This window comes from Rattus norvegicus, chromosome 13 (assembly GCF_021556685.1).
Source record: "Rattus norvegicus strain SHRSP/BbbUtx chromosome 13, alternate assembly SHRSP_T2T, whole genome shotgun sequence".
Lineage (NCBI taxonomy): Eukaryota > Metazoa > Chordata > Mammalia > Rodentia > Muridae > Rattus > Rattus norvegicus.
In genome coordinates this window covers 67,890,842-67,905,078 of record NC_141546.1, presented here as the reverse complement: position 1 = coordinate 67,905,078, position 14,237 = coordinate 67,890,842, and the positions used below count along the sequence as shown (strand labels likewise).

The window sequence follows — 14,237 nt, the reverse complement described above, 5'->3', positions numbered from 1 at the left end:
CATGATGCACACTTAAAGGGTAAAGACGCAGCGTGGTTCTGCCTTAGCGTAGTAGCTTTGTAGAACCGAGTCACAGCCGTAGCTGGAAGAATCTGAAACTGAACAGGCTTTTGGGTGTCCGAGATGAGTCGTTAGTGGAGTAACATCAGGAACCTTCTGGAGAACTGGAACGACCTGGGGTAATAAAGATCTGGGGTCAGTCCCAGGTTCACCTGGGTTTGCTGTTATGATGTGGTCTGAAACCAGTCTGTTTAGCTACGTGTTTCGTTAACCCACAATATTATTTCCATTTTCAAGTGATTATTTGAAAGAATTCAGAATAGCAGTTTAAAAAAAAAAGTCTTAAAAAAGAAAGAAAGAAAGAAAGAAAGAAAGAAAGAAAGAAAGAAAGAAAGAAAAAAAAGGCCAAGCCACCAAGTCTCATTCGGTAAATGAAGCTGACTGACGCTCAGAACGGTTTGGCCTTCATACCGATTTCTCCTAAGTTTAGAAGTGAGCTTATTATTTTGCACACGTGTAGTGTACAGGTGTGTACAGATGTGGTATGTCTATGTGGGGGTACGTATGTCTTATGTATGTAGGCATAGGTGTATGCAGGTTAGTGTACATGGTGTGGAGGCCAGAACTCACTGGGTGTCTTCCTTGATCCCTTGATGACACCCACATTCTTGGGGTGTGTGGCCATCAGTATCACCAGGCTTGTTCTCCTCCTTCATTACTTTATTTTTTTTACATATCTATAACAGTATTACTCAGATTAGCATATTTTGGTTATTATTTAAAACATCTTTAAATTAATTTTATATGCATGTCTGCCTGTATGTGTGTTCATACAATGTTGAGGCTTGAATCCAGAGCCTTGCACATGCTGAGCAAGGAGTGTATTAGGAACTATATCCCCAGCGCACTCTCGTGCGCGCGCACGCACGCACACACACACACACACACACACACACACACACACACACACACACACGGAGAGAGACATGGAGAGAAGGGAGGGAGGGACAAGATTCTCTTGGAAATTTTCTTGGCTTCATTTTAAATACTAATCACTTTTTGACACCCTCTGCATCCCCAGATGCACAAGAGATTATCTCCTCGAGCCCTGAGACACAAACCTGAACCAGGGAAGCCATTCCCTGTCTATTCTTTAAAGCCCAGAGCCCTGCTTACGATGTAGACGTTTTCATCCTAGCGAGGTGCTTTTAAACCCCAGTGCTGTTGTTTTAGAAGTTCTAGAATGTGAATTAAATTAGTCATGTTTGCATTTAGAGACATCAAACAGTCCCATGCCAACCTCGAAGGCCTGATGAATGCCTGAGGGGTAAATTACTACCAAACTCTTAACACTGTAATAATCTATTAGTGTAGTGTTTATATTTTTAAGTGCCCACTGTATGTGAGGCACTGGCTTAGGCACCTCGGAACATGTTAGCTCTTAGTCTTACAATAGCCCGGAGAGGCATGTTTTCGTGCACACTTAAAAGAAATCATGTGTAAGCAGTTTTCCCAGAGGCATGCGGCTAGAGGAGCCTGGTATTTGAATTGAGATCCATTGAACTCAAGGCTGTGATCGTTGGTCTTCCAGCTTCTTCTAACCTCTCAACCTTCCTAACACTGCAGCCCTTCAATGTAGTTCCTCATGTTGTGGTGACCCCCCCCCCAACCATAAAATTATTTTGTTACTGCTTCATAACTGTAGTTTTGCTACCGTTTGGATCGTAGTGTAAATACCTGATATACAGGATATCAGCTATGGGACCCCTGCATAGTCCTCAGCGAATGTTCTCTATCTTCCTCTGGGTAGAGGCTGGCGTGTGGAGAGGCAGAGAGGGGAGGGGCTCGCTCATATGGTTTAGGTGAGGGAAGATGGGGTGGTAGGCAGGCCTGTGCTGGGAGTGGTCAAATGTTTGCTCCCCCTAGCCTGAGCCTTTCTTTGCTGTTACCTACACGTGACCTCAGAGGACCCATTTACACTTAAGACCATGCCCATGGGAAACTGAGTCATTGCAATACTGTGCACAGAAGCTAATCTCTGAGACAAGCCTGGGTGTCCTGTGGTTCATGTACACAGTGGAGTTTTATTTAGCACAGATAGGAGGGAGCTTAGGTCATTTACAGGAAGATGGGTGGAACTGGAGCTCATATTAACTGTAATAAGAAAGACACAGAAAGAGGAGTATTATGTTTTCTCTCATATGTGGAACCTAGGTTATACATGCATGTAGACATGTGGATGAAATGAGAATAGGAGGAGGACTATCTGGGAGGAGGGGGAGCAGAGTACTGGAAGGGAAGAACTGGGGCAGGCAGGTGGGTGTAGTGGGGAAGTTAATACAGTCAAAGGCACAATGTTTCTGAACCAAATGTCATTATAAGCTGGGGCTCAGTTGGTAGGGTGATTGCCTAGCATGCTTGAGGTCCTTGGTTCAATCCCGAGCACTGCATACACCGGGTGTGGTGGAGCACACCTGTAACCCTAGCATTTGGGAGGTGCAGGAGGATCTGGTATCCAAGGCCATTCTTGGAGATGCACTGAATTGTAAGCAAGCCTTATATACAGGAGATCCTATCTCAAAAACATCATTATTAAACCCATCAATGTACATAGTGAATATACATTGTTGGAAAAAATGAACAGGACACTGTAAGGCAGTGGCCGAGACACCAGGAGATGTTCCATAAATGAAGTTTTCTGCTTCTGCTGGTTAGTGAACACACTCTTGGTTAAGGGGTTTTCGTGTGTACTTAAAAAAATATATCATGCCATCGGGGCAGAGGAGATAGCTCAGTCAGTGAACTTCTGTCAGGGTCTCCGTTTGGTCTTTAGAAGCCATGTGAAAAAGAGCTGGGAGTGGTGCCACCCACTTGTAGTCATGGTGCTGGGGAGGCAGGGGCAGGTGGATCCTGAACAGGCCAATTAAAGACCCGGCCTTGGTGGGGAAAATGGTGGAGGATACACTGGAGATGGTCCTCGGGCCTTCACATGCAGGCCTGCATTCACAAACACACACAAGTTGAGTATTGGCCCTTAAAAGTGGCCTTTGGTTGCTGGATACAAGGGAGAAAGCCATGCATTCTAACATGCTGTCATTGGCTTTTTTTTTTCCTCCTTGAGTTTTCAAAGGCTTGAACAAGTTTGGAGCTCACCATGTAGACCAGGCTAACTGAACTTGCCTGCTCATTCTACTGCAGCCTCCAGGGGTTTAGAGGCATTACACACCCTATTAATGGGATTTAAAAGAAGAAGAAAGAAAGAAAAAGAAAGCACTGTGTGTTCCCTAACGTCAAGCCAGAGCAAATGTGTAAATAAAAATGTTTCTGTGAGTCACCCCCCACTTCTTTTTGTGAAGCATCTTCAGTTGTCAGAATGTCCCATACCAAGTAGAGATTTAAAGGGCATGGACTCCTTGTTAAAAGCAGTGGATGTACACGTCACTTAGTGTGTCTGCAGCTCCCATGAGGAGGCGGTCATTTTTTTTAAAAAAATGCCTTACAAATTTTTAATTTTCTTCTCTCCCTCTCCCCGCCTTGTGGGTCACAGGTTCCCTCGGTGCTGGATGTGACAACTCTGGACAGTGCAGGTGTAAGCCAGGTGTGGTAGGACAGAGGTGTGACCGATGTCAGCCAGGCTTCCATATGCTCACCGATGCTGGATGTACCCGAGACCAGAGGCAACTGTAAGCATCTGCCTTAGTTGAACAACAAGCGGGGAAGAAAGGGGTTGTTGTGTCTTCTACTTCCAAGTGACGACAGTCCATTGTTGAAGGAAGTCAGGGCAGAAACTCAGGACAGGAACATGAAGCAGAGACCATTGGGGTGGGGGGGGACTGCTTCTTGGCTTACTTTCCAGGTCATGTTCAGTGTTCTCTCTCTCTCTCTCTCTCTCTCTCTCTCTCTCTCTCTCTCTCTCTCTCTCTCTCTCTCTCTCTCTCTCTCTCCCCCCTCCCTCTTTCCCTTCATTTCTGTCTTTCTTTTTAAAGATTTATTTATTTTATTTAATGTATATGAGTACACTGTAGCTGTCTTCAGACACACCAGAAACACCAGAAGAGGGCATCAAATCCGGTTACAGATGGTTGTGAGTCACCATGTGATTGCTGGGATTTGAACTCAGGACCTCTGGAAGAGCGGCCAGTGCTCTTAACCATTGAGCCATCTCTCCAGCCCCAGCTCCCTTTCTTACACAGTTCAGACCCCCCTGCCCAGGAATGGTATTGCCTCATGTGGATGAGGCTCTCCTACACTAATGAGGTATCAAGAAAAGGCCCCATAGACTGGCCCACAAGCCATTCTCAATGGAGAAAATTCTTCCTAGGTGTAAGCTGACAACCAAGATTAGCTGTCATAGCATCCTTACTCCACCATCACCGTTACCTAGAGAATAATAACGTCCACAGGGTGACAAATACTTTTGTGACTTCTTCATGTGGGGCTGTCTAATTTTATCATTGTACAAACACTGTATACAACTGGGATTATCATTACAGTCATCTTGATAAGGAGCTGTTTAAACCATGAAAAATGTAAACGCCCAGTGTTACTGGTGACGAAGGAAAGGACCTGGTTCAGAAAGCCAAAGATTTGGCACCTGGATGCATATGCTTGGCTTGCCTTAGTGATCTAGGAAGGACACAGAGCCTTCCATGTTCCAACCAGGGACCCATCGGACCTCAGAAACCTGGTATAGAAGTTTTTCCTGCTTGATCATCAAGTCCTTTTGTTTGAAACGTCTGCTTTCTATCCTCACAGTCTTTTTGTTGTTGTTGTTGTTGTTGAAGGAAGATTCAGACTGCCTTCCTCCAGTGTACACTTTACATCACATAGCAATCACAGAGATACGGAGCTAAGGGGTAGCAGAGGGAGCTTGGTGGTGAATAATTCACCAGAAAGGTATTGGCAGAGGAGTTTCTGAGACCAAGGGAAAAGTTAACTAAACCTTCTGGGCTTAACCTGCTTCATCTGCTGACATTGGCAGCCTGCCCAATGTTACTGGTAATGAGGAACCCTAGACTTAACCTGCTCTCATTACTTTCTTGACTTAGCAAGCCCCTGGTTGTTGCTTTTCTAGACTTAACCTGCTTGGTTACTACTTTTCAAAACGTAATCAGCTCTTATTAATTTTCTAAGTTTAACCTGCTCTTAATTATTGCTTTTCCAGACTTTGCCGCTCTTAGGTACTTTCCTGAGTCACTCTTAAGCATCGTCTGTTGGAGGAAGAGATAATACCTCTGACGTAGGGTTGTGATGGTGACAGTTGCAAACATTCAGACCACTGACTGACTTCCAGCCTGTCCTCATACCTCAGCCCATAAATATCTCCAGACTCATTTCCACATGTGGCTACATCCTGAATAAACTCTTTTGCAAGACTTGTCTTTCAAATGATCGTCCTACTGCATGGTGGGCCAAACAAGCTTGATTTGGTAATAACTTGGCATGCTAGCCAGGAGCAAAGTCCAGATAGAATTCTGGCCAGTGGCTCACTGGCTGTTTGCTGGTATTGAAATATTGTTGATCAGGGCTAGAGAGGTGGCTCAGTGGTTAAGAGCAGTCAGTGTATTCTTCTCCTTTCTCCCTGATTTTTGTTTGTTCCTTGCTTTTGCTTTTCGTTTGGTTTCTTTTTTCTTTCTTTCTTTCTTTTTTTTTTTTTTTTAGTGTTGTGTGTTTTATTGTTTTTGTTTTGAGACAGGGTCTTGCTGTGTAGCTCAGGCTGGCCTTAAATGATTCCCTGCCTCAGCCTCCACAGAGCTGGGATTATAGGTATGAGTTTCCATAACCCAGTTTAAAATCTCCTATTTCTCCTTCTCTCTGGTTTGGCCCTTCACTATGAGGATCCTGGTTTGGGGACATGGATAGTATAAAAAGATGGAGACTCATTATCCGCAAGTCCACTCTGTTTTGTTTGGTTCCTGAAGTCTGATTCTGGGTCCAGCACGAATAATGAGAAATGCATGCCCCTGGCCGACTGTTTCCAGCAGTGGGAAATGCTAATTCTGACTCTGAAGACAGACCATCAGATTGCAGCCCTCAAGCTTTGGTGATGTTAAGCTGTAGATTCATGGAAAGGAAAAAGATTCTAATTACCTATAAAACCTTATAGCTACAAAATTCTTTAAACTCCAGAGAAAAATTATATGAAATTAGAGTGTGCTTGATAACACTGTTTCCCTGACACCCCTATTTATGACACCCTTATTTACGACACCCCCTATTTCTGTGCCTTGCCCAGACAGGCACATCCTCTCGGCCTTTTGCCTTACTGACACTTCCTAGCCATTGTCTGGATTTTCTTTCCTCTGGGCCTTTGCATAGATTACTCTTCCAGCCTCCCCTGGCCTTTTAGATCAGTTTCTCCTGGCTTTCCTGGTTCCCACACTCTAGCCACAACCCCTGCTTTGAAGTAATAGTGTGTAGCGTTCATTCCTTTTCCTACAAAGCTGTTCAGGAGGCTCCGTGCTTCACATCACCCCCGCCCCTCCCCCCCGCCCCAGGGCCCACCCTTCTTTTCCCACCGTGCACATGTGAATCTACTTTTCTTTTGGTTCTCTCACTTGCTATCAGCATTTGGTTTTCCCTCTCACCAGGGCGTTGTCTTGTTCACGGCTGGGTTCAGCGCCTGGAGTTGAGGAAGGGGAAGAGGCACTATGGGAAGTTTCAACATGGCTGCTATTATACACTACTGCCATTGTTGCTTCTGTATCTGCCCTACCTTGAAACCCCAAGAATCAAGGAAGCTTCCTATTTCTTGTTGAGTCCCTGGTTCTTAGCACTGAGAACGTGTTTTCCGGTTGATCTGGATAAGTACTATGGAGGAATGAAAGACAAAGACTGGAAAGGGATTCTGGATGTGAGCCTAGTTAGATCTAGTATTGACTGGATGGGGAATGTGAAGGGGAAGGAGTCCAGCAAGCTTCAGGTTTGGGCAGGATTGGACGGGGTCATAGGACAGCCAGAGGGGAACATCATTCATGCTTTCTCCACTCTGAGGCCTTTGAGCAGAGTTTTATTTCTAGAGAAGGGCTAGCAGCTTTGGTTTTAGGCTGATGAGGTAGAGACATGAGCGCGTGCCAAAAAGAGTGATGGAAACCAGAGTCCTGAGACAGGGAGACAGTGTCAGGGTCAGGTGACAGCTCCAATGCCTTCGGTCTTACCACCACGGCAAACAAAAGCCACCGAAATGCCATCAGGAGGATATATACTCCATGATAGGACGTGGGCAGACCTTGAAAACGTACGCTATATGAAATAAGCCCGTCACAAATGGCCACACATGGTATGATTTCAACGATAAGAAATATCCAGAGGAGGCAAATCTAGTGAGAGAGGAAGTACATCAGTGACCACATCCGGCTGGGAGTAAAGGGAGGTCGTGGCTTGGCTCTTTTTAGGAGCCTTTAGATCTCTTATGTTTGAGATCTGTTCTTTGTGATAAGGGTCATACGACTTCCGAGGACTGATTACACACCACTGAACTGTCCACCGCATGTGGGTGAATTCATAGTATGTGAGTTATATCTCAGTAGAGGTCTTACCAAGTGGAAGAGCTGAACATTCTGCAATGGCAGGTTACAGGGACTCCACCATCCTAAAAGACATTAGAAATAAATTATGGATTTATTTTTAAAAAAGACTAAACTGTTTAGTCAACCTAACTAAACCATCTAGTAACCATCTTGGCCTGCCCTTGGGTACGCTCTTCTCTTCTGAGGAAGGTAGCCAAGGGTTCACCAGCCACTGCCCCACTGGCTTAAATAAACATGACATTAAAGGTGAGAAGAATTCAGCATGGATGTGACTGCTGAGAGAAGTCCCCAGAAGAAGAGCATGGCCGTGGATGCGGCTTTCTCAGGCAGCTGACTTTTTGCATGTACGACTGTGAAATGCTGGGAACCGGTTCCTAACTTCTTCCTCCTTTTGTTTGCTTAGAGATTCCAAGTGTGACTGTGACCCAGCCGGCATCTCTGGACCCTGTGATTCTGGCCGATGTGTGTGCAAACCAGCCGTCACTGGAGAACGCTGTGACAGGTCTGTGTGAACCCCCTGAGGGCTTGGGGGACAGTGCTCTGGCACCTGGCATTTAAGAACGAGTCCACCAAGAGCAATTATGGAAAATGGATTCTGAACAAATGCCGAGGACTTCTTTCTCCCTGTCCTCAAAGCTGATCTTAAAAAAACAAACAAAACAAAACAAAACAACGTTCATTGTGGCCCATCCTCTGTTTTGGGTCCCTTCTGTCTATTTTTCTGGTGACAAAGGTTGAGGGCCCCAGAGAGTCCCATTGGCATCTGGCTGGGACTCCCAGGTGCTTGGATGCAAGGTAGTGTGCACAAATGAGATCATGTGACTGGAATGGGTCTTGGGAAACGCCTGACCTAATTAAACACACTGAGGAAAATTCTTGTGACAGGGACTATGGCAGCGTATGGCCATACATAACCATTGTGTACCGAAAAGGAACCGCCCCAGGGAGGGGACGGTAGTTACACGCACACACATGAACTGGGGCAGCACGTCAGAGCCCTATGGGCATGAGCCATGTTGGGGCAGGTGAAGCATCAAGGAGCCATTAGCCTTCAGCTGCTGCCTTAGGACATCCCTTGAGTTCAAATTGTGTTCTGACTAAAGTCTTCTGTCCCCTGAGATGGCTGTGAGCGGAGGGGCTGTGAGGGTGGCCTCACAGCTCAAAGCCTCTTTCCCAATTCCTTAGAAGAAAGCAAGCATTTTCCTGGCACCCTGCCAAACACTTCTACCTGGGTGAAGGAAGTGAAGAATTCATTCCTAGCCTGTCTTTTCAGGTTTTTTTTCTTTCCTGTTGAAGAGTTATAAATAAATAGCTTGAATGTTAAGAAAGCAGTCATGTTTTAAAAGTCTTTGTGTACATTGTCGGGGGAGGCACACTGGAGAGATGGCTCATCAGTTAAGAGTACTTGCTGCTCTTTCAGAGGGTCCCTCCTGGGAAACTCAGACACACACAGACACACACACAGACACACAGACACACCCAGACACACACAGAGACACACATACCCAGACACACAAACACACACACAGACACACACACGATTTGCATGTTGACACAGAGTGTTACTCTGTAACAGAGGCTGGACCTGGAACTCTTTATGTTAGCCAAGCTGGCCTTGAAGTCATAGCAATCCTCCTGCCTCATCCTCCCAAATGCTAGGATTATACTTCCTGTTGGGAAGCCTTATTTATTTAGAACTTGCTACAATAGCAGATGTCTTGAACATCTGATCTTCCTGCCTCTATTTCCCAGGTATTGGGATTACAGACATGTGTCACTAAACCTGACTTTGGAAGCCTTTTTGATTCTAGACTATGAAACAAAATAGGCAGCTACACAAAGCAACAATTGCCATCACCACAATTAGTAAATCTCTGCCAAAAATACTGTATCCCAATGGCATCAGTGGTCCACAGGCGTGACCATCGCTGGGTGACATGACGCTCATCCTTGCTTCTCTTCATCGTTCGTCATCCCACAGCATCCTGAAGTCCTCTTTCAATTGCACGGGGCTCCTTTCCCTCCTTCGTCCTTCCCTCTCTGTGGGTTCGAATCCTACCTCAGCCCTTTTATCCTCCTCACTCAAGAACGTCAGAAATAATTCCTATCTCATAAATTCTCTTCAGGGGGGATTAAATGAAGGAATAGACACAAGGAGTAGAACCTATGGGGCTGCTCCTGTCCCATGTGGAGAAAATGGGAATCTTCTTTCCTGAAGCCTCACAGCTCAGCCCTGCCTGGCAGTTGTCCAAAGAGAAGCTGCCGAGGGCTTGTGCTGGGGGCAGGGGTGGAATGGCAGCCTGCAGATGACTGCTTTAGGGAGTTAGTCTCCAGATTTCTTTTATCTTTGTGACTGGCTCTTCCCTTTATGGGCCAGGACTAGGTTATCAACAGGAAATACTCCAAGGTCTTGGGGATTGGGACAGTCGAATAGATGCTGGGGTAAAAGCCTTCTTTCTGAGCCCCACTTCCCCTTCAGGGCAGGTCTACTCTTCGTAACTCTGTCATGTTCCTCCCTACACTACCCACCCCCTCCTCCCATCACCAAGGATGGGTCAGTAATTGAGTTTCCAGACTGCCAAGGTTCTAGTGAATGCAGAAATAGTGAACTCTCTCGGTTGTTGTGTGTGCGTTTGGGTGAGGGTGGGGGCTGGGATTGCCCCTCTGGTGGCTTGGAGCAGGGGTCACATGTAAACCTTGCCATCTTCCTCCCTCTGGGAATTAATAATGACAAGTGGGAGAGAAAGTAGGAGGGGCTGAGTGAGCCGTGGGATTCCCTTGAGCTAATGGTGCTGCGCTCACATCTACAATTCTGCTGCAGGTGCCGAGCAGGCTACTATCATCTGGACAGGGCAAACCCTGAGGGCTGCACCCAGTGTTTCTGCTATGGACATTCAGACAGCTGCCACACCTCTGCTGACTTCAGTGTCCACAAAATCACCTCAACTTTCAATCAGGGTAAAGTAGCTCAACAAAGGGTTTAGCTTTTTTTTTTTTTTTTTAGCATTGTAAAAAGATCTGGAACTTGTGTTTACAACAGTGGCTTCCCTAATCACAGGATGGTCTCTCAAGTCCTGGTTAGTCCGCCTCCAAGGTCCTGGAATTACAAAGCTGTGACATCACACCCAGCTCAATTTCATGCCAGGGTGGAACCGAGGACTCCACGTATGCTAGGCAGACACCTTACTAACTGAGCAACGTCTCTAGCTCTCCTGTATTATTTTTTAATGTACATTACCTTGTTGGGACCAGACAAACCATATGTCTTAAAAAATTACAGCTGAACAGCCTATGAATAACTTAAAAATAACTGAAAAAGAGACAAGCTGTTAATATCCCTCTACTTTCCATGCATATTTATTTCAAAACCACAGAGATCTATTTATTCATATGGAGGAGGGGTTTATGAGAATATTTCAGAATCCACGATCGCTAATAACATCATATCGCATTGAGTTAATAGATCTCCTTAGTCACCTTGCTTCAGAGTGCCACCAAGATATTGGAAATTGATATTATTTTAGCTTGCCTGAGTTTCTGCCTCACTTCATTAAGGCCAGATCTTGTTTTGATAAACATGATAAGGAACACAAATGACAGGCAGGTGAGAACAAGCCTAGAGTCATAAGCCTGAATCCTAGGAGTCCAAAGACCAGAGCCAGACAAGATAGGGCAAAGGGCCACAGAGAGGGTTGGGGCTAAGTGCACTGGCCACCAAGCCTGAGGACCTGAGTTCGATTCCTAGGACCCTCATAGTAATGGAAGAGAACTGACTGGGGCAAGCTGTCTTCTGACCTTCAAATAATCACACACACACACACTCACACACACACAAACACAGTGGCAATGTGGCATGCACACACACAAACACATACACACACATACACACACAAACTGTGGCATGCGCACACACACATGTACACACACTGTGGCATGTGCACACACATGCCCAAGAAATATTTTTACAATAGCTATTTTTTAAAGAGGTAAAGCTTCTGAAGACAAGAGCTGGTGGGTAGGAGTGACTGGGGAATTCCGGTTAGTGTAGAAGAAGACCAAAGTGCTAAGAAAACCCCTTTCTACTCCTTCTGGGGCTCTTTGGCCAGTGAGCCTTGCCTTGCCTAATTCAAAGGACAATGGGAGTGGTCTCAGGACGGTGTTGTTGTCTTGCAGATGAAGATGGTTGGAAAGCAGTTCAGAGAAATTGGGCGCCTGCAAAACTCCACTGGTCACCGCGCCATCAGGACATATTTAGTTCTGCCCGAAGATCAGACCCAGTCTATTTCGTGGCACCCGGTAAGTGTGGGGTGGTTTCTGCAGAAGCCAACTGATAGGACTACAGAGTCAGGAGAGAAAACTGTTGGAAAATGTGATGTGGGACCCATCACCGTCACTGGAGCTCCAATAGACAATGGGAACTTGGGCTCAGTCTGATAAGTCACCATGCCATGACACTGTTGAACCATCCAGGCATCCTGGAGGTCAACCCTGACCGGGATTCCCTCTGTTATCCCCTATTAGTCAAATGAGCAGTTCCTATATTTCCCGCAGAGCATGAAGTCAAACTTAATGGTCTATTGAGAAGCAGATGGAAAAGTAGACAAAGTCATGTCTTTTGAAAAGTTAAAACGTTTATTTAATGTGCATGTTTGTGTGCGTGTGGAAAGGCACACATGTGTGCAGGTTCCCTCAGAGGCCAGAAGAGGGTACTGGGTCCCCTGGAGCTGTAGCTATAGGAGGCTGAGCCCTCTCCAGCCCCAAAGCATGTGCTAAAACTTGAAAAATATTGTTAGTGATCTGAGCCGCAAAGGCCTGGCTGGAATTTGAATCCTAGTTCATAACCTTAGCTAATGAGTACTTCCCAAGCAAGTGGCTCTTTTTAACATCTCTGAGCTTTAGTCCTCTCAGCTATTAAATGTCAGTGGGCATGCTAATAGTCAAGAATTATTGCCATCAAATATGAGCAGAGCTAGGGAGATGGCTTAACCCGTGAAGTACGCGCTGTGCAAACATGGAAACCTGCATTTGAAAGCTAGTGAAAAGCCAGTGACTGTGGCACATGCCTGAAACTCGGCCCTACAACAGTAGAGACAAGAGAATCCCTGGGGCTTGCTAGCCAGAGACATTTGCCAAATCGGTGAGTTCCAGGATTAGTAAGAGACCGTGCTTCAAAAATGAAGGTGGAAAGCGATGGAGGGGGACACTCAACTCGATATCTAGCCTCCACATGCCTGTTCCCATGCATGCACACACTTCATGCTCATCTGTAAACACATAAGCACACCCATAAACACATGCACGCAAATATGATGTCTGCTAAGCATTCGCTAAAATGAAAAACACTTATATACAACAAATGACACTCTTGCTGTTCACCTTGGATCTTTGTCCATCAGTCTGTCTATAGTGGCCATGTCATGAGCCATCCAATAGGGAGAATTGTCTTACATTAAGGCTTCTCTGGAGCTATGTACATAGCCAAAATATCACACCCACATCCCATGACATGACTGACCGACCTTCTGTCATGGTGGTTTGGGAAGGAAGGATGGGTGGGTCACAAAGGACTCCAACAGAAGCTGACGATGTTAATTTAATTCGTTCACGCGCTTGTCTTCCCTGTAGTACCACTGATCTTTTCAAACCTCCATTTCACAGCCAAATTTCTCGGTAATCAGCAAGTGAGTTACGGGCAGAGCCTGTCTTTTGACTACCGCGTGGACAGAGGAGGTCGACACCCATCTGCCTATGATGTGATCCTGGAAGGTGCTGGTCTACAGATCAGAGCTCCTCTGATGCCACCAGGCAAGACACTTCCCTGTGGGATCACAAAGACTTACACGTTCAGGTAAGAAGAGGCCACAAGCACATCAACCAACCCAGGCCGTGTTGTTTTCTTCATGGGTTCATCCCAGCACGCATGCAGCCAGTAGGCTTTTCTGAGCCATATGGTGTTACATGCAGAAACAGGACACTATTCCTTCCCTGCAGTAGCTGGCAGGCTCACGGGCATGGGAAGAAGATGATATACAGCCAATTGGCTGACTGAGATAACATGGCGGACACAGGTATTCTGAAGACACATAGAGGTACAGCTGCACTAGGGTGATGGAGAGACTTGTCCCGAGAGGGTGAGGCAGTGTGGAAGGCGGTCTTGATGGAAAGGAAGAGGATGAGGTCAGCGGGCAGAGGAAATGTACTTGGAATCATGGATAGTTGAATTCCAGTGGAACAAGAAGTGGGGTGAAGACAATGTGGGGGGTCATTGAGGTCAGAGGAACTGCTGTAAGTGACATTGCAGAGCCCGGGTACATCCAAGAGAAAGTGGCTTTGGAATGACGAGTTCAGAGAGGCAGGGGAGGGAAGCTTGCCCCCTCGGTGCTCTGTACTGTGTTAGAGGCTAAGAAGGATGGGATAGGACCTCCAAGAGCTTGTGACTTGGCAAGAGATGTAATACACCTACAAGGACTCACGATCCAATCCCGTAGCTGCCTCAGTGCCGGTCTACAGTCGTTTTGAAATGAACTTAATTCTGCCTGGAGCTGTCAAGGAAAGCATCATGAAGGCATCAAGTGTGTGGGCTGAGAATGGAAAGGTACATGAGGCTATTCCGGAAAGAAAAACTAGAGGAAGGATGTGTAGAGTCATTACATGGGGCAAATTATATAAAGATAAATAAACACACACACACACACACACACACACACA

The 14,237-nt window shown here is 46.0% G+C and overlaps 1 protein-coding gene across 7 annotated transcripts in view; it reads left to right on the top strand.

The window, feature by feature from the left end:
• Positions 1–14,237, top strand: part of Lamc2 (laminin subunit gamma 2) — a 71,433-nt gene that overhangs the window by 31,434 nt on the left and 25,762 nt on the right. For all 7 annotated transcript variants that reach the window (XM_087579973.1, XM_087579975.1, XM_087579974.1 and 4 more), the window contains 5 exon segments: positions 3,548–3,683; positions 7,933–8,031; positions 10,351–10,487; positions 11,703–11,825; positions 13,188–13,377. In XM_087579973.1, coding sequence (XP_087436099.1) covers positions 3,548–3,683; positions 7,933–8,031; positions 10,351–10,487; positions 11,703–11,825; positions 13,188–13,377 — 685 coding nt within the window.